The sequence below is a fragment of the Erinaceus europaeus genome, chromosome 9 (assembly GCF_950295315.1).
Source record: "Erinaceus europaeus chromosome 9, mEriEur2.1, whole genome shotgun sequence".
NCBI classification, from domain to species: Eukaryota; Metazoa; Chordata; class Mammalia; order Eulipotyphla; family Erinaceidae; genus Erinaceus; species Erinaceus europaeus.
The window spans coordinates 53,492,959-53,512,712 of NC_080170.1; the positions used below are offsets into that span (position 1 = coordinate 53,492,959).

Sequence of the window (19,754 nt, forward strand, 5' to 3'; positions counted from 1 at the left end):
AGTATAATGGTTATGTAAGAGACTTCGTGCCTGGAGATCCAAAGTCCCAGGTTCAATCCCCTATACAACCATAAAGCAGAGCTGATCAGTGCTCTGGTAAAAAAAAAAAATAAAAAAGAAAAGAAAAAGGAAAAAGGCACAAAACAATAAGACCTCAGCATGGATCCTGGTTTAAGCCCCCAGTTCCCCACCTGCAGGGGAGTCGCTTCACAAGCGGTGAAGCAGGTCTGCAGGTGTCTATCTTTTTCTCCCCCTCTCTGCCTTCCCCTCCTCTCTCTTTCTCTTGTCATATCTAACAACAGCAATAACAATAACAAGGGCAACAAGATGGGAAAGATGGGCCAGAAAAAAGGTGGAATACAAATCCTCCAACTTTTAAAAATATATTTTTTTAAATTTTTATTTATTCCCTCTTGTTGCCCTTGTTGTTTTATTGTTGTAGTTATTATTGTTGTTGTTATTGATGTTGTTGTTGGATAGGACAGAGAGAAATGGAGAGAGGAGGGGAAGACAGAGAGGGGAGAGAAAGAAAGCACCTGTAGACCTGCTTCACCGGTTGTGAAGCAACTCCCTTGCAGGTGGGGAGCCAGGGGCTCCAACCTGGATCCATACACCGGTCCTTGCTTTGCACCACGTGCACTTAACCCGCTGCACTACCGTCCAACTCCCTATTTTATTTTCTTATTCCCATTTGTTGCTCTTGTTGTTTTATTGTTGTAGTTACTATTGTTGTTGCTATTGATGTCATCGTTGTTGGATTGGGAAGAGAAATGGAGAGATGAGGGGAAGATGGGGAGTAAAACATAAGACACCTACAGAACTGCTTCACCACTTGTGAAGCAGTTGGGGAGCTGGGGGCTTGAACCAGGATCCTTACGCTGGTTCTTGCACTTTGCACCATGTGCGCTTAACCCACTGTGCTACCTTCGGACTTGCACAAATTCTCCAACTCTTTTATCCAGCCATCTATTGATGGGCATCTTATGTTGAGTCCATATTTTGGTTGTTGTTAATAGTGTGAGCGTAGATATGCATTTATCCTTTTGAATTAGTGTTTGTTTTTTTTCCTCCAGGGTTATTGCTGGGCTCAGTGCCTGCACCATGAATCCACCACTCCTGGAGGCCATTTTTCCCCCTTTTTGTTGCCCTAGTTGTTGCAGCCTCTTATTGCCATTGTTGATGTTGCTTTGTTGTTGGATAGGACAGAGAGAAATGGAGAGAGGAGGGGAAGACAGAGAGAGAGGGGAGAGAAAGATAGACACCTGCAGACCTGCTTCACCGCCCGTGAAGAGACTCCTCTCCAGGTGGGGAGCCGGGGGCTCGAACCGGGATCCTTATGCCAGTCCCTGCGCTTTGCGCTACGTGCGCTTAACCCAGTGCACCACCGCCCGACTCCCGAATTAGTGTTTTTTTTAAACGCAAGTTAAAAATTTTTATTACATATTTATTGTTGCCCTGTTTTTTATTGTTGTAGTTATTGTTGTTACTGATGTCGTCATTGTTAGATAGGACAGAGAGTTATGGAGAGAGGAGGGGAAGACAGGGGGAGAGAAAGATAGACACCTGCAGACCTGCTTCACCTAGCAGGTGGGGAGCGGGGGCCTGAACCGGGATCCTTACCCTGGCCCTTGTGTTTTGCACACTTGGCTTAACCCGCTGCGCTACTGCCCAACTCCCGAATTAGTGTTTTTGTGTCCTTGGATGTATACCTAGGAGTGATATTGCTGAATCATAAGGTATTTGTTTTTATTTGATTCAGAACTCTATTTTTTAAAAAGATTTTATTAAAAAAAAGAAAGAAAGAAAGAAAGAAAGAAAGCCAAGTGACAGAAAAAAAAAAAGAATTTGGGAGTCCGGCGGTAGCGCAGCGGGTTAAGCGCAGGTGGCGCCAAACGCAAGGACTGGTGAAAGGATCCTGGTTTGAGCCCCGGCTCCCCACCTGCAGGGGAGTCACTTCACAGGCGGTGAAGCAGATCTGCAGGTGTCTGTCTTTCTCTCCTCTTCTCTGTCTTCCCCTTCTCTCCATTTCTCTCTGTCCTATCCAACAATGACATTGATAATAACTACAACAATAAAACAACAAGGGCAACAAAAGGGAATAAATAAGTAAATATAAAAAAATTAAAAAAAAAAAATTATGGAAGTCAGGCCGGGTTAAGTGCAGGTGGTGCAAAGCACAAGGACTGGCCTAAGGATCCCAGTTCGAGCCCCTAGCTCCCCATCTACGGGGGAGTCGCTTCACAGGCGGTGAAGCAGGTCTGCAGGCGTCTTTCTCTCTCTCCCCCTCTCTGTCTTCCTCTCCTCTCTCCATTTCTCTCTGTCCTATCCAACAATGACCACATCAATAACAACAATAATAAAAAACAAGGGCAACAAAAGGGAAAATAAATGAAAAAAAAAGATTTTATTTATTAACACAAGATAAAGAGTCAGAGGTTCACCCTGTCACATGGGATACCAGAGATTGAACTTGGGACCATACTGTTTGGCATTTGTTGGTTCTCTTCACATTGTCGTGGCTCTTTGTAGAGTAGTTAGGAACTGTATCTTGGACATTGAATGCTAAGCTGCACAGATCTTTGTTGTGTTATAATTCTCAGCAGAACATCAAGGTTTGGCAGGCAGTCAGGCGTTAACTATTCTTCCCTTAGTGGTGATATATCAGAAGCCTCCATTTTCACTCTCAGAACTTTTTGTCCGGCTTGCTTGGTTCAAGTCTGTCTGGCTGTTGTGTATACACAGGTAGCTAGAACATTTCCATCTCAGGGAGGGCTTCCTTGTATTGTGACCTACCTGGCTGCTTCCTGTGTGGGAAAAGTTTCTATCAGAGCTGTGTCCTCCTTTGTTTTATTGCATTTAGTTCACAGTGAAAACTGGAGTTTTTACCCCCTGTTCTCTAAGTTTGACTTTATTTCTCAGAGTTTTCAAGTGATAATTCCTTTCTTTATTTCTCTTTCTTTTCTTTCTTCCTTTCTCTCTTTTTTTTCTCTTTCTTTCTTTCTTTCTTTCTTTCTTTCTTTCTTTCTTTCTTTCTTTCTTTCTTTCTTTCTCTTTACCAGAACACTGTTCAGCTCTGGCTTGTGGTGGTGGTGGGGGGATTGAACCTATGATTTGACAGAGCCTCAGGCATGAGAGTCTGTTTGTATAACCATTGTGCTATCTACCCCCCCACCCCCAAGTGATGGTTTCTGATACTTGTTGAATTCATGGCAGTGTTGTTGGAGGGGTGTGGGTTCTAGGGGCTCATTCTGGCTCTTCTAACAGAGCTAGATGGTTTTATAGAATGCTATAAGTAGCCTCAGGACAAATTCAAGACTCCTTTACCTTACTTGAAATCTGGGACCAGGCAGGAAATGTAGTGAACTTCCTACCTTGTATGAAGCTATACATTCCCTGGGGTGTATTGTAGTAACTTCCCGATTGGGAGTTGCTGACTTCATCAACTCTTATGTTTGTCTTTTCAAAGCACTTGAAGACACTTCGGCACCCTTGTTTGTTGAGGTTCTTGTCTTGCACAGTGGAAGCAGATGGCATCCATCTTGTCACTGAGCGAGTGCAGCCTCTGGAAGTGGCTTTGGAAACATTGTCTTCTGCAGAGGTCTGTGCTGGGATCTATGACATATTGCTGGCTCTTATCTTCCTTCACGACAGAGTAAGTAAACTGGGTACATTCTCTGCCTCCCTTTCATGTGGGCTGAGCCTCAGTGTGCATGCAGTGCTACTGTGGGACATGGAAGTGTCAGCTTACAGGAGGTTCCCAGACATGTGCTTTGTGGATGGGCACCTGCTTCTCCTCCTTGGGGTTTTTACAAAACTCCATTTCATTTATTATTGTCTCCTCTTTTGGGGGATATGTTTTTTACCTAATTAGACTGGTGCTTGTCATTAAGGCAGAAATAAAGATTTAACATCACTGCTGCTGTGGTCCACAGTTCTTAGTTGTTTTTGGCAACTTTGTGCTGTTTCCACATTTGAATGAAGAAATGACCATTTATTTATCTATTTTTTTCTACTTTGATATTTATTCATAAAATGTTATTTATCTATTATTTATTTATTGTTTGTTAGATAGACAGATATTGAGAGGGGGTAGATAGAAAGGGAAAGTGACAGACACCTGCAGCCCTGTTTCACCACTTGTGAAGCTTTCCCCCCCGTAAATGAGGAGCAGGGGCTTGAACCTGAGTCCTTCTGCACTGAAATATGTGCATTCACCCAGGTGTGCCACTGCCTGGCCCTGAAATGACCATTTCTTGGGGGTGTGGGGGAAAGCTCCCTTTCTGTCTATTTTTACCTATGAAATATTGTTCCAGAGCACTCCAAGGTGATATTTGCTATTTAGGGTGCTGTTTAGTACTTCCTGAGTCTATTCCTGGTATATATTTTTTGCTTTTAAAGTATGGAATAGGGACATGAACTGAGGACCTTGTGTACATGATACCACTGAGTGAGTGCCTCAGTCCAGTTTTATTTATTTATTTATTTTTAAATTCTTTATACTACAGAGAGAGAAGGATAGAAGAGATACTTACTCCAGAGTGTCACTGGCATATGCAGTGCTACAGTTGAAATAGGGACCTCTTTCAAACTGAAAATTCTCCTATTATGCGGCTTCCTAGTCTACAGAGCTACTATTTCTTAATATAATTCACTTTATTTTTAAATTATTTATTAGTGAGAGAGGGAAGAGAGAGAGAGAAAGAGAACCAGAGCATCATTCTGGCACATGCAATGCCAGGGATGAAATTTTGGAGCTCTCAAGTCAGATTCCAACACTCTATCCTCTGCTCCAGTAGAAAGGCCTTTGAGTGGTCCTCTACAATTTGAAAACACCAGTACCAGAGAGAAAGCTCATCAGAACATAGGACTCGCATGCCTGAGGTCCTGGAGGTCTATAGTGTGCCAGCAGTGCTCCGGTCTCAGGTGGGCTGTCTCTCCCTCTTCTTTCTCATAAGAATAAATAGACTAATAAAAAGAAAATACAAATCTTAGGTTAAAAATACTCTCATTTGATTCATTTTAATATATGTTTAATTTTTGTCTTCCTGTTAATGGGAGACTCTAACTACCACTTTGGATTTATCTTTTTTTTTTTTTTTAAAGATTTTAGAAAATATTTATTTATTCCCTTTTTTGTTGCCCTTGTTTTATTGTTGTAGCTATTGTTGTTATTGGTGTCACTGTTGTAGGATAGGACAGAGAGAAATGGAGAGAGGAGGAGAAGACACAGAAGGGGAGAGAAAGAGAGACATCTGCAGAACTGCTTTACTGCTTGTGAAGCGACTCCTCTGCAGGTGGGGAGCCGGGGGCTCGAACTAGGATCCTTACACTGGCCCTTGTGTTTTGCGCCACCTGTGCTTAATCTGCTGTGCTACTGCCTGACTCCCCCCCCCCCTTTTTATTTAAGATTTTATTAATGAGAAAGATAGGAAGAGAGAGAGAACCACACATCACTATGGTACATAGGCTGCCAGAGATTGAAATCAATACCTCATGCTTGAGAGTCCAGTGCTTTATCCACTGAACCATCTCCTAAAAGTATGCTTAAGGGGGTACATAGCATAATAGTGCTGCAAAGATACTCTTATGCCTGAGGCTCCAAAGTCCCAGGTTCAATCATACCACCATAAACCAGAGCTGAACAGTTCTCTGGTTAAAAAAAAAAAAAAAGTATACTTAAGATGCACATAACAAGTATTATTTTATACTTCATAGCAGAGGACTGTGAGGCATGTTGAGAAAGTGTTTGCACTTGGAATTCAAAATAGCATGCAAGTGCCTCCAGGTAGCCCTCTCCACATGGAAGTCCATTGTCTGGTTCCTCCCTCTTGAGGCAGTGGTGACAAGTCTATGTTTTTTTTTTTCTCCTCTAGGATTATTGCTGGGGCTCAGTTCCTGCACTATGAATCCACTGTTCCTGATGGCCATTTAAAAATTTTTTTTTGGACAGGACAGAGAAATTGAGAGGAGAGAGGAATATAGAGAGGGAAAGAAAAACATAGACACCTGTAGACCTCCTTTAACTTTTTAAAAATTAAAAAAAAATTTTTTTAATTATATTTATTTATTTTCCCTTTTGTTGCCATTGTTGTTTTTATTGTTGCTGTTGTTGTTGTTGGATAGGACAGAGAGAAATGGAGAGAGCAGGTTAAGACAGAGAGGGGGAGAGAAAGATAGACACCTGCAGACCTGCTTCACCGCTTGTGAAGTGACTCCCCTGAAGGTAGGGAGTCGGGGACTCGAACCCGGATGTTTACTCCGGTCCTTGCGCTTTGTGCCACATGTGCTTAACCGCTGTGCTACCGCCCGACTCCCCTCCATTAACTCTTGTGAAGTGACCCCCCTGTAGATGGGGAGTCAGGGGCTCAAACTGGGATGGCTCAAACCTTGCGTGGTTCCTTGTACTCCTTACCATGTGTGCCCAACTCAATATTCCACCATCTGCCCCCTCCAGGGATCTTTGTGCACATAAAAATATTTGCATGCAAGTTCTTTATTTTTTTCCTCAAATGGAAGCATACCATACTATTTTCCTTTGAATGTATGTAATTAAATCATATATAGATATAATTTAAATTATATATAGATCTTTAAAAATATAGATTGATTGAGGGAGTCGGGTGGTAGTGCAGCGGGTTAAGCACAGGCGGCGCAAAGCGCAAGGACCGGCATAAGGATCCCCGTTCGAGCCCCTGGCTCCCCATCTGCAGGGGAGTTGCTTCAGTGGCGGTGAAGCAGATCTGTAAGTGTCTGTCTTTTTCTCCCCCCTCTCTGTCTTCCCCTCCTCTCTCCATTTCTCTCTGTCCTATCAACAACAATAACATCAATAACAACAATAATAACTACAATAATAAAACAAGGGCAACAAAAGGAAATAAATATTTTTTTAAATATAAATTGATTTTGGAGTGTTTTGGGTAAAATAAGTGCACATTTGATCTACTTGGCAGAGTATGTTTGTCTTCTAAAATGCTTTCTGATTTGGTGAAAAGGCTTACATTCTTTATCACCATACTTATTTTCTTCCTTTTTCCATGCCTGATTATTATATTTTATAGTTTTCAAATGAACTCTTTTGTGATCTAGGGGTCCTTATCATTCTACATCTTCAGGCAGAGCTATTTTAATGCCTACTGGTAGGATTTCAGGTGAAGTGGATCTGGGTTTGAGAGAGAATGTAGATGAGGAAGAACTTAAAGGAGAAAATTGGTAAAATAAAATAACCTATAGGTTAAGATATACCGTTCAAGGGCCTGGAAACAGACTATGTTGGTTGTAAAGACTCTTGAGTTTGTTCTGGCTTCCCTGTAGGCGGTGAGTTGTACAGTGGCCTTTGTGTTTGTGCTGAGCTATCCCACTGCGGGGGAAGAGGCTCCGTCCTGGTGCTCTTCTCACTTCCTCTCACCTTAGTGTGCCTAAGCAGGCCACTTTGCTTTGTCATCCCACAAAGCTGCCACATGGGAAGGCTTGCCAAAATCGGATTTTGATGATTAGTGCCTAGTCTCTTTAAACCTTTTGCTTTAAGAATGGCCATGGCAGTCTTTGTTCTTTCCTTCCAGGGGCACCTCACACATAATAATGTGTGCATGTCCTCTGTGTTTGTGAGTGAAGACGGGCACTGGAAGCTAGGCGGCATGGATACGGTCTGCAGTCATCCCCAGGCCACCCCCGAGGTGAGGCCCTCTTCTGCTCAGACCCTGGCATCTCTGCTGCAGCTCTGTGCTTCAAGCAAGTTTAGGTTTGGAGATTTGACTTGTTGTCAGTGTTCATGTCAATTAACTTGGCAGCATTTTATTCCTCAAAAGGCACAAAGGATCATCTACTTTTCTGTCCTCTCCCAGTTTCAAAGATGAAGAACCTGAGACAGATATGATCTGTTCAGATCTTTTAGCTAGTCTTCTTTCTGCTTCTGCTTTTATACACTCATCAGATTACTGTTTCTCTTTGAAAGGACCTTCTGCATCCACTCTAAACCAGCGGTGATGACTTCCAATGTTTATCTTGCCATTTTTTAAAAAAAATATATTTTATTTATCTTAGAAATACACAGAATAAGACACCAGAGCACTGCTCAGCTCTGGTTTATGGTAGTGCTGGAGATTGAACCTCAAGCCTTTTTTTTTTTTTAATTAAATGTTTTTAATTTGCAAAAAGTTACATTTATTGCCCATTCTGTCCATAGCGGTACTGTCAGTATTCTGCCATAGTCAGCACCCACTGCTTCATAAAAGGGTTTTTCTGTAACCATTATGCTCTCTCCCCATTTCTATCTTTCTGTTTCATCACTTAGTCCCTGGCATATGCTAGGAAGTCAAGAAAGGTCTGTGAACCCACATCCTAGTTGCCCAGTGTCACACATGATGTCGTAGCAGACAGAAGAGGTAATTATACAGCTGGCCCAATTTGGGTCCATCCATCTGTCTGTCTTTTATTTTTTTTCTTTTTTGGTCAGAGCATTGCTTGGCTCTGGTTTATGGTCGTGCTGGGAATTAAACCTTGGACTTCAGAGCTACAATGAAAGTTTTTTGCATAACCCTTATGCTGTCTCCCCAGTTCAGTGGGTGAGTGAGTGACAGTCCAATTTGACATCCCAGCTTTGTGAGTCTGACAGTGCTTTCATTGATGTCCCTGTGTCCTGTGTGGTGTTGAAGGTAAACATTTCCAGAATAAGCATTGAGTCTGTGAGTGAATGTGCTTGTTCTGTGGATGGTGGCTTTATTTTGAGGCTATAAGGTCCTTCCTTTTTACATCTTACTTAGCTATGTGACTGCATCTTTTTTTTTTCCCCTCCAGGGTTATTGCTGGGCTCGGTGCCTGCACCATGAATCCACCGTTCCTGGAGGCCATTTTTTCCCCCTTTTTGTTGCCCTTGTTATTGTAGCCTCGCTATGGTCATTATTATTGCCATTGTTGATGTTGTTCGTTGTTGGATAGGACAGAGAGAAATGGAGAGAGATGGGGAAGACAGAGGGGGAGAGAAAGATAGACACCTGCAGATCTGCTTCACCACCTGTGAAGCGACTCCCCTGCAGGTGGGGAGCCGGGGGCTCGAACCGGGATCCTTATGCCAGTCCCTGCGCTCTGTGCCACATGCACTTAACCCACTGCGCCACTGCCTGACCCCGTGACTGCATCTTTTTGATTGATCTGAGTTAGAAAACTGGCAGTTTTGTTCTTTCTAGAAAAGTTTTCTATTTGTTACCCTCTGTGCAGGATGAGAAAGTGTACCTAGTTTCCACACAAGAAATGAGATGCAGAGGTGTCTCTGTGAACACCAGTGTCTATTAAGCCAGCTCAAGGGTGAGGAAGGGCTGATAGATTTATTTTCTGTTTTTGCCATACCAGCACTGTGTTGACAAATTTTCATTAGGAAGTTTTTTTTTGTTTGTTTGTTTTTTTAGTGGAGTGCTGGTTGAATGAACCCCGGAACTTGTGCTTGTGTGATACCACTATGTTGTCTCTCCAGTCCAGCTTTTATTCTGTACTTTTAGAGTGGGAGGGAGGGAGAGTACACCAAGCACTGTACCCATGTACAGAACCGAGGGCCTGTCTCATGGAGTGTGTGTTTTCCCTGCTGAGCCACCTCCTAGTCCCCAACTAGCAGGATGTTAACATGAGTATATAGTATGTGTTGCTGGTTCATGATTTGTGTAGTTGAGTTTCGGAGTGTGCTTCATCAACCTCCTCTGAGTCACTTTCTTCATTGATTTTTCTGTCTAGTTTCTGAGGAGTATTCAGTCAGTAAGAGATCCGGCTTGTGTCCCTCCTGAAGAGATGGTAAGAAGATGTACTCCAGATGCCACATTTTTGTGTACTATAATTAAGTTTAATTCTTGAACTTTACTCTATCCACTCCTTTGCTAAGTTCTAGATGCTTTCTAGTTCTTTGGACTCTATAAAGGTTTCTGATATGAATCTACTAACTTCCCTATGCCCCTCCCTCTTGCAGGGAGCCTTTTCTCAACATTCAGCTCAGTTTTGGTTCTGTAAACATCTAGGATATTATTTAAAGACAGGTAACTCTGTTGTGATCAGGGTGGGTATCTCCTGCCCTTTGCCTATGTCCTTGAACTTGGCTGGAGGGTATGAGAGTCTGGGAAGTGATCTCCCTTCCCTTTTTAGTTACCCCAGCCTACACCTATGTCAACCATCAGGATTCTGAGCTGGAAACAAGGGAGACCGAAGTGCTGGTTGATAGGATTACATTTACCAGATGGTGTGAAAGCAGTAGCTCCCTTTAACTTGTTCCTAGTCAACACAGAAAGAAGCACTGATCCCAAAGGACAAGTAGAGTACACTTTAGTTGAGGTACAAATTCAACTCTATTTTTAAATCTAGACTTGATATCTGAAATAGTCAGGATTGTTTCAGTCACTATAAGGAATACACACTTCTTCAAGCTACTGATTAGTGGGTTCTAAATACATTTAGGGAACCACACACGTTTTTAAAATAGAAAAAAAAAGTGAAGTGGAAAATACTTTGGACATCTGAGGGATGGAAGTAAGGCCAAGGAGCTCCAGTGGTGCAATTGGTTAGCGCATGGTACTTATATGGGAGTAAGGCCAATTATTATTTTGTGAAACTATGTTCCTATGGTGTATGTATTCATGCAATTGTGTATACTGATGATAATAAATGTCTTCCTGTTGGTGCAGTAAGAAAAAAAAAATTCTAACCAGAACAAAATACTTCTCAGCTCTGGGATATGGTGGTTTACAGGATGGAACCTGGGACTTGGAACCTCAGGCATGAAAGTTTTTACATAAGCACTATCCTATTTCTGCCAACCAGAAATATTTTTAAATGCCATGGACATATATTGTATTCTGACCTCTTTAACATTTTGTCCATGTTTAAGTTTTTGTGCTTATTGGATAGATCTCACTCACTGAGAACTTGTAACCTGAGTGTTCAGTGGTATTCACCTTGAGTAGAATAAATGCAAGTATAGTAGAAATGCTTCAGTGCAAAAAAGGGAAGGTTTGTGAATAGATACTCTTATATTATCTCTGTTGATTTCAGTCTCCAGAATTCACAACTTTGCCAGAGTCTCAGGGACATGCACGGGATGCCTATGCATTTGGGACATTGGTGGAAAGTTTACTCACAATCTTGAGTGAACAGGGTGAGTGTGAGTTCATTACCACATCCAGGGAATGAGTAGGAGAAGCACCCATGACCTCTGTGATCACAGAGCAAATTGTTTCTCTCTGAGTAACCTGAGGTCAGGGCAGATCTGAGCAGTGGTGTGGGAGATACGGGTTTTCTTCAGTTGGTGTTCTTGGAAGAACTTTCTCCAGGAAGTTCTTTGGATCACAACTTTCTGTATTGTGTGTTATCTACACTGGGGTGGTTGTCTTTTTTCTAGACTATGTTTTTTTTTTTTTTTTTTTTAATATTTATTCCCTTTTGTTGTCCTTGTTTCATTGTAGTTATTATTGCTGTTATTGATGTCATTGTTGTTGGATAGGACAGAGAGAAATGGAGAGAAGAGGGAAAGACAGGGGGAGAGAAAGACACCTGTAGACCTGCTTCACCACTTGTGAAGTGATTTCCCTGCAGGTGGGGAGCCGGGGGCTGGAACCAGGATCCTTATACTTGTGCTTTGTGCCATCTGCACTTAATCTGCTGCGTTACTGCCTGACTCCCTTCCCTGCTGGGCTTTTGTGGGGAGGCCTCTCTCGGGCACAGATCCCCTGGTGTGTCTGTCCTGTTGCACACCAGAAGCGGGTGCTTAGGAAAATGTGACTCAAGGCAGCCAGGGTAGAGCCTTACGGGACTCTCTCAGTGCTCGTTGCTAGTGACGTGACATAAGAGACCGTGTTTAGGAATGATCCATTTATTGAACAACAAAGGAGGATTTTTAAGGGGTCATAGGAGGAAGTAACATGTATATTCCATATATGGTAGGGAGGCAAGGGGTCTGGAGGGGGTCAGGACTTCTCTAGTGATTTAAGGAACGAGGAAATTGTTAGGGGTTAAGAATAGGTCAAGGTTTTCTTGGTGAGAGATATCAAATCCACCCATGGAGGTCCACATTGATGCTGTGTGCTGTGGCTCCGATCAAAGGCCTCATTCTCAGGACTTTATTGGTTGAGCTGTATGTCCTGGCCACCTTAAAAGACTTTAAAAATGGTGGTCCAGGAGGTGGCGCAGTGGAAAAAGCATTGAATTCTCATCATGAGGTCCTGAGTTCAATCCCCGGCAGCATATGTACCAGAGTGATGTCTGGTTCTTTCTCTCTCTCCCCTGTCTTTCTCATGAATAAATAAAAAAATTATAAAAGGACTCGAGGGAGTCGGGTGGTAGCGCAGCGGGTTAAGCACAGGTGGCGCAAAGTGCAAGGACCGGCCGAAGGATCCCGGTTCGAGTCCCCAGCTCTCCACCTGCAGGGGAGTCGCTTCACAAGTGGTGAAGCAGGTCTGCAGGTGTTTGTCTTTCTCTTCCCCTCTCTGTCTTCCCCTCCTCTCTCCATTTCTGTCTGTCCTATCCAACAATGACATCAATAACACCAATAACTACACAAAAACAGCAAGGGCAACAAAAAGGAATAAATATTAAAAAAAAAATTGCATGTTTCCAAATCAAATTTAATGCTGCCTTATTCGTTCAATGTCCTTTTGGCATTTTTTTCCTAAGGTAATGTCTCTGTTATTTTTCCTCTTATTGTCCCTTCAAGTTTGATGTTTGAAACGCCTCTCCTCTAGCCCTTCTTGGCTATGGGTTTTCTGTCAGAAAACAAGTCACACCTGGTTGATTGCACAAATTACAATGCACAAGGACTCAGGTTCAAGCCCCCAGCCCCTTCCTGCAGGGGAGATGCTTCACAAGTGATGAGGCAGTTCTACAAGTGTCTTGCTGTCCCTCCCCTGCCCCATTGTACACTCTTAGTTTGTTTCTTTTATTATTATTGTTTTGTTTGCTTATTTTTTAACCAGAGCACTAATCAGCTCTGGCTTATGGCGGTGAGGGGGTATTAAACCTGGGACTTTGGAGCCGCAGGTTTAATAGTATAATGGTTCTCTACAGAACCATTATACTATCTATCTTGCCCCTCTTAATTTGTTTCTGTCTAAAAAAAAAAAAAAGTTGTCCCTGCCAGAGTAAGTACTCTGTCAGTTCACTAACCTCTTCATGTGCACATCGTGGCATGACCTTCATGATGGTCCCTTGCCTGATTTGGGTCTATTCTAAGTGACCTCCCCAGTGTGAGGACTTGAACATTAAGCTGATTCCCTTCTTGTTATAAAGGAACCCATTCCTTCCCTATGTCTACACTGGAGGTGGAGAACGGAAGTGTACTGTCTTTCAGAATGGAAATCTGCTTTCTCAGGGGTCGGGTAGTGGCGCAACTGGTTGAGCACACATTATAATGCACAAGGACCCAGGTGTGATTCCCCTGGTCTCCACCTGCAGGGGGAAAGCTTCGCAAGTGGTGAAGCAGTGTTGCAGGTGTCTGTCTCTCTCCCTCTCTATCACCCCCTTCCCTCTCAATTTCTACCTGTCTCTATCCAATAAAGTAAAAAAAAAAAAAAAACTGCTTTCTCTTGGGGCTTGGGCTGCGCTTACTGAGAGCAGAAAGAAGGGATTATCAGGGACTGGGTGTGTGTGTTACAGAGCCACAGTGCCCTGTGTTTGGGCTTTTGCAGGAAGGCTCTCCTGGAGGCCCTCGAGGAGGCATGGAACTGATTCTCACTCTGCATTTCAGTGTCAGCTGATGTGGTTGCCAGCTTCCAGCAAACCCTGCAGTCTGCCCTGCTGAGCCCTGTCCCACAACTTCGGCCACCGCTACACAACCTCCTGGCCCATGAGCTATTCAGGTGAGGTTTGGGGACCTGCCGGACCCACCCTGTGGCTTCATTAGTTGTCAGGAGATAACTGTTCACATGAGAAAGAAGGAGTCACTGGGTCCCTTCAGATTCTTCACAGGTGAGGGCATGACAGAGGAGCAGACCATGGAGGGCTCCATAGGGCTATTAACATGTCGACATGTCACCATTCAGATGTGTTCATGCCTCTCTTTCTCATTCTGTGCCTGCACTTGATTCCAGCTCAGGATAATTCCTCCTTTTTTTTGCCTCCAGGGTTATTGCTGGGGCTCCTGCACCACGAATCCACTGCTCCTGGAGACTTTTTTTTTTTTCTTCCCCTTTTGTTGCCTTTGTTTTTTCTTATCGTTGCTGTGGTTATTATTGTTGTTGGGTAAGAGAGAGAAATGGAGAGAGGAGGGAAGACAGAGGGGGAGAGAAAGACACCTGCAGACCTGCTTCACCACTTGAGGCAGGTGGGGAGCTGGGGCTCCAAGCAGGATCCTTACACAGGTTCTTGGCACTTCATGCCATGTACACTTAACCCGCTGCACTACTGTACTGCCTGGCCCCCCATAATTCCTCCTTATGACTTAGTCCACTAGCCAGTTCTGGAACTAAAAATTCTATGTGCATGTTTCCAGAAGACTCAGGAGGAGACAGAATGGGGAAAAGTTGGTATTTGCTACTTGATGTTTCTGGAGGGGAAAGATTTGGTGTGTGTATGTTATTAGACAAGACCAAAGGTTTAATTTTCCTAGCTGTTAGGGATTTATCACTTGAAATTGTTCAGAACCTTTCCCATTGTAAAAAAGTCTTTTACCCCAAGGTATTCCTCCCAATTCATATTCCCCCATCCCCACCAAAATCATTTGATTCAGGCGTTAATAGTTTACTGCTAAGTTGTTGAGACATGGGTATAATTTTCACCACCCTTCCCAGGTAGGTGTCTATTCTTATATTTTTTAGGATGACATATAGTGATATTTTAGTGACTGTAATACAAAATCTCTTCAAAGGGCAATCCTGTGTAATAGATAAGACTCTCTTGTTACTGTGTGTGATGTTTTTTAAATACTTGTTTTATGGAAGACACACAAGCCAGAGCACCGATCTTCCCCAATGTATGTGATGCTGGGGATTGAACCTAGGGCTCACTCAAATCTTAGGCTTTACCCTAAACCAGCTCCCTGGTCACAAGAGTTAGTTTATTATGTCTTTTCTCCTTTTCTTTCCCTTTCCTCCTGACTTAGCGTATGGTAGTGCTGGGAAGTGAACCTGGGTTTTCTGAGCCTCAAGCATTAAGTCTATTGACCAACCACTTCTGTTGTTTTCCCCTGACAAGTTTTTATTTATTTTTTTACCAGAGCACTGTTCAGGTCTGGCTTATGGTGGTACGGGGGCTTGAACCTGAGACTTTGGAGCCTGTTTGCATAACCATTATGCTTATCTACCCTCTACCCTCTCTGATAAGTTCTACCTTTAAAACTTCATTTGAAGTAGAGGGAGGAGAAAAGCTCAAAACACTTCAGTGCTCTCCTCAGTCCCGGTGATCACTTGGCCTTGGGCCTTGACTGGCTGAGCAGGGAGCTCTTTCTTTAGGTCCAGATAATGACATTTGCAGTGCTTCTCAGAGACAAAGCGGCCAGGTGCTGTGGCTACAGTAGGATCTGTTTCTTAGGCATAGGCTGAAAGTGCCTCCTTCCTCTTATCCCTTTTCCTTCCTGAGAAACAAACCAAATCCCTTAGAGGAGAACTGAGGAAGTTCCTGGAACTTGTACAAGAAATTGCCCACTCCCCTCTCCCTTTAGTAGCCTTTTTACTTACTAAAGTGGAGAATCATCAGCTATGTATTAGCTCGCCTTTTACAACAGAAATGTGGATGATGACTAGTGTATGTGTGAGAGAGATTGAGTGCATGCATATGCTTAGATATATGCCCCCTTCATAGTTCTCTTTAATTCCTGGATTTGTTTTAGATATTTATCTCAGAAGCTACTTACATAGGAATCTTCCACTGTATAAAAGAATGTTTCATCGTTGAAAATAATTCTAGTGTGGTCATTGGTTGTAACTTCTGTATTAACATCTGTCTTTAATCTATTGTCTTATTTATAACTTTTAGGAATGATTTCCTAGAAGTTGTGAATTTTCTGAAAAGTTTAACATTGAAGAGCGAAGAGGAAAAAACTGAATTCTTCAAGTAAGTTCAGAAAGTTAGTGTCTCTAGGGTTTACTGTCTATAGGCACTTTAGAACAGGTGTTCTCTTCACACCCTCAATACCAGAGAGAACACTTTCTTTAGCCAGATTTTAAAAATTATTTTCTTCTTTTATTTATTTTTTACCAGAGCACTGATCAGTTCTGGCTTATAGTGGTTCAGGGGATCGAACCTGGGACTTTGGAGCCACAGGCATGGGTCTCTTTGCATAACCATTATACTATCTGCCTTTGCTTGAGCACTTTCTGTTTCAGTCTTTCTGCAGGCTCGGCAATGGCTAATTTTGTTGGCAGGTATCACAGAGTCACAGTGCTAAACATGGTAGAACTTCTGAGCAGTCTGAGATAACAGACTGAAGTGAGGATCAGGAGGGACCTTCCTGGCAGATAGCATGAGGAGTTTATACAGCACAGTGCATGGCTTTGACAAATACCCTTGGGATAGTTTCTGTTCTCTCTCTGGGGGTAGGGTGACTTCATTTTGGAGTTTGATTAATCAGGCAGGAAATGTGTGGCTGTGTGGAGGTTACAGTGAAGAAAGTGACATCTAGAGAGCTTTGACAGTGAGAGCTAGCAGACCACTAGGGAGGAGTGTGGTGAGCATGTAAAGAGGAAGGTGACTTGGGGTGTCTGCCAGCTTAGGAATTTTGGAGTGTGAAGAAGGAAAGAAGAGAAGAGGCTGGACATTTGGGACACATGGCTTGGAAGCTGAGAATTCTGTGGCTGAGGGGAGGACCTTTAGTGAATGTTGGGGTGTGGGGGGGGTCATAAACTACAGGTGGAGATAGAGTAACCAACACAAGGCCTGAAATGGTAACCCTGGGACAGGCAGGCCAGTAAGGGACTTGATGAGTGACAGAAAAACCAGATTGGAGATTTCAGACAGGAGGAATCAATTGGTTGCCTATTTGCTTAGCAGTTAGAAAAGACTTAAAAAAGATGAGAAATCTTTCATGGGTGAGATCTCTTCTGAGAGCTGGTAGAAAAGACATATACCACTAAAGGAGCAAATCAGTTCAGGAAGTGTCATGATTAATCAGGGAAGGGACCACTCCATGTGGTCCTGGAAAGGGGGGAACATGGTGTCAAAGGTAGGAAGCACAAAGATGTCAGGCTGGTGACCTGTAGTGCTCTAGGCCTGCTGCCTGATAGTGTAGGAAGCTAGACCATCTATGAAACATGATTAAGTTATCACCATTAATGTCTAATCTCTTGGATTTTCAAACATGATGTATTTACATTTAGTTTATTAGTTTATTAATTCAACAAAAGCCTGTGTTCCGTGTACTATGGAAAGTTAGATGACCTAATATCTAGTGTTCTTAGCTCTTATTTACCTGATTACTGCTTAGCTCTAGTTTATGGATGGTGGTGCCATGGATTGAGCCTGGGACCTTGGAGCATAAGACATGAAAGTCTTTGCAGAACCATCATGTTGCCTTTAACTTTTATTCACGTGAAACTCTAGCTTCTTGGGGGGGGAAAGGAGAACATGTGTTAGTAAAGGGGAGGCTGTTGAATCCCTTTCCTTGTATGGATTCACTGTGAGGGAGGAGCACACCTGCCTTTTCCATTAATACCTTGGGACAAACCTGTTCACAGGTTTAGATCTATTCTTGCTCTAGCTGTATTTCAAATGTGTGGCTGTTTGGTTGTCATGGGAAAGGCTGTGTGTCTGAGCAGAGAGTGAGTAGCTGTGTCCCAGTTCTCCTCCTATGCCCTCAGGTTTCTGCTGGACAGAGTCAGCTGCTTGTCAGAAGAATTGATAGCCTCACGGTTGGTGCCTCTTCTGTTGAATCAGTTGGTGTTTGCAGAACCAGTAGCTGTTAAGAGCTTTCTTCCTCATCTGCTTGGCCCCAAAAAAGGTGACTTTTAAATTAATTTTTAAATGGCAGGTATTTTATTTTTATTATATTTATTTATTTGATAGGGACCGAAATAAGAGAGGAAGGGGGAGATAGACACCTGCAGCCTTGCTTTACCACTCGTGAAGCTGCAGTTGGGGAGCAGGGGCTCGAACTTGGGTCCTTGCACATGGTAACGTGCACTCAGCCAGGTGTGCTACCACCAGCCCCCTTTAATTTATTTTTGAATTGAGAGAGACGGGGTGGGGGGGAGTGGATAAAGAGAGGGAGACACCTGCAGCCCTGCTTACCCTCTGTAGCTGGGAGTTTGAACTCTAGTCTGTGCACTGTAACATGTATGCTCTACTGGCCCCCATCGTCCTCCCCATCCCCATTTTTCACCATATGCACAACTCTGGCTCATGGTAGTGTGCCCAAGGTGAATTTTTTTTTGTAGTAAGTCCAGGAGCAGCTTCCTGGAGAGTAAGTTTTGCTGCAGTGAGGAGTTAGTATAAAAATACATCAAAGGACTAGTTGTAAGAAAAGGCCTTGTTTTCAGTGAGTCATTCAGACATGTGCCTCTCACCTGCCAAGCACAGTCTATTTCCTGGAAAGACTGAAAAACAGAGGTAGTAGGCCAGGCAGTGGCACACACTTGGTTGAGTGTACATGTTAACATGAGCAAGGACCCCCTGGGCATGAGCTTCACCAGTGGTGAAGTAGTGCTACAAGTGTCTATTTCCCCTGGAAAATAAAATGAAAAAAGAAAGCACTGATCTACTTCTTGGAACTTGCATTTTATCTTAATATAAAATGAGGTTATTAACTTTCTAGCACTCAAGATGCTAACGTAGTTAAAAGACTATAATATTACTATACCTGTTAGAATTTTGAATATAGATTCATGTTATCTGAATTTTTTAAAAATTTCTTTATTGGGGAATTAATGCTTTACATTCAACAGTAAATACAATAGTTTGTACATGCATAACATTCCCCAGTTTCCCATTTAACAATACAACCCCCACTATGTCATTTATCATCCTTCATGGACCTGTATTCTCCCCACCCACCCACCCCAGAGTCTTTTACTTTGGTGCGATATGCCAATTACATTTCAGGTTCTACTTGTGTTTTCGTTTCTGATCTTGTTTTTCAACTTCTGCCTAGGCAAGTTTTTAAAGTGGCGCTATAAACTGATCTACTTCTGGGACAGCTAGGACAGGGTTATTTCACAGGTTCTCATGTCACTCTGATGCATGTTTCCTTTTCATAAGCATCATTATACTACTGGATTCTTTTTAAAAAATATTTATTTATTCCCTTTTGTTGCCCTTGTTGTTTTATTGTTGTTATTGATGCCGTTGTTGGATAGAACAGAGAGAAATAGAGAGAGAAGGGGAAGACAGGGAGAGAGAAAGACAGACACCTGCAGACCTGCTTCACTGCCTGTGAAGTGACTCCCCTGCAGGTGGGGAGCTGGGGGCTTGAACCACGATCCTTACACTTGTCCTTACGCTTTGCGCAACAGTTGCTGCACTACCACCCAACTCCCTGGTTTAAGTCTTGTAGTATTTAACACTTGGTTGAACAGTAAAAACTATAGCAACAGATTGTCAAATCTAGTAGTAAAGCCCTCACTGAGGGCTGATAAAATAGCTCACTTCGTGGATAGTGTACTGCTTTGCAGTGTGCACAAGCCAGTTCAAGCCTTGACCCCCATCACACTGATGGCTGCTTCAGTGCTGTCACTTCTCTCTCCACCTCACAGGATCTGAAAAAGCTGCCCCAACTTGATATATATGAAAAGCGGTTAATTCAGAATTCTACTGAAACACCTGCTTTCTAGCACATTAAATCTTTGACAGCCATTTCACAT

The 19,754-nt window shown here is 43.0% G+C and overlaps 1 protein-coding gene across 3 annotated transcripts in view; it reads left to right on the top strand.

The window, feature by feature from the left end:
* The window catches only part of SCYL3 (SCY1 like pseudokinase 3), a 42,361-nt gene that overhangs the window by 15,358 nt on the left and 7,249 nt on the right, over positions 1–19,754 (top strand). Inside the window, exons 2-9 of one of the 3 annotated variants that reach the window (XM_060197928.1) lie at positions 3,467–3,652; positions 5,195–5,294; positions 7,560–7,673; positions 9,721–9,777; positions 11,026–11,128; positions 13,712–13,823; positions 15,937–16,014; positions 17,757–17,896. In XM_060197928.1, coding sequence (XP_060053911.1) covers positions 3,528–3,652; positions 5,195–5,294; positions 7,560–7,673; positions 9,721–9,777; positions 11,026–11,128; positions 13,712–13,823; positions 15,937–16,014; positions 17,757–17,896 — 829 coding nt within the window. In that variant the 5' untranslated portion in view covers positions 3,467–3,527. The remainder of the gene's footprint in view (positions 1–3,466; positions 3,653–5,194; positions 5,295–7,559; positions 7,674–9,720; positions 9,778–11,025; positions 11,129–13,711; positions 13,824–15,936; positions 16,015–17,756; positions 17,897–19,754) is intronic. The other 2 variants (XM_007531782.3, XM_060197927.1) reach the window with 2 other exon arrangements.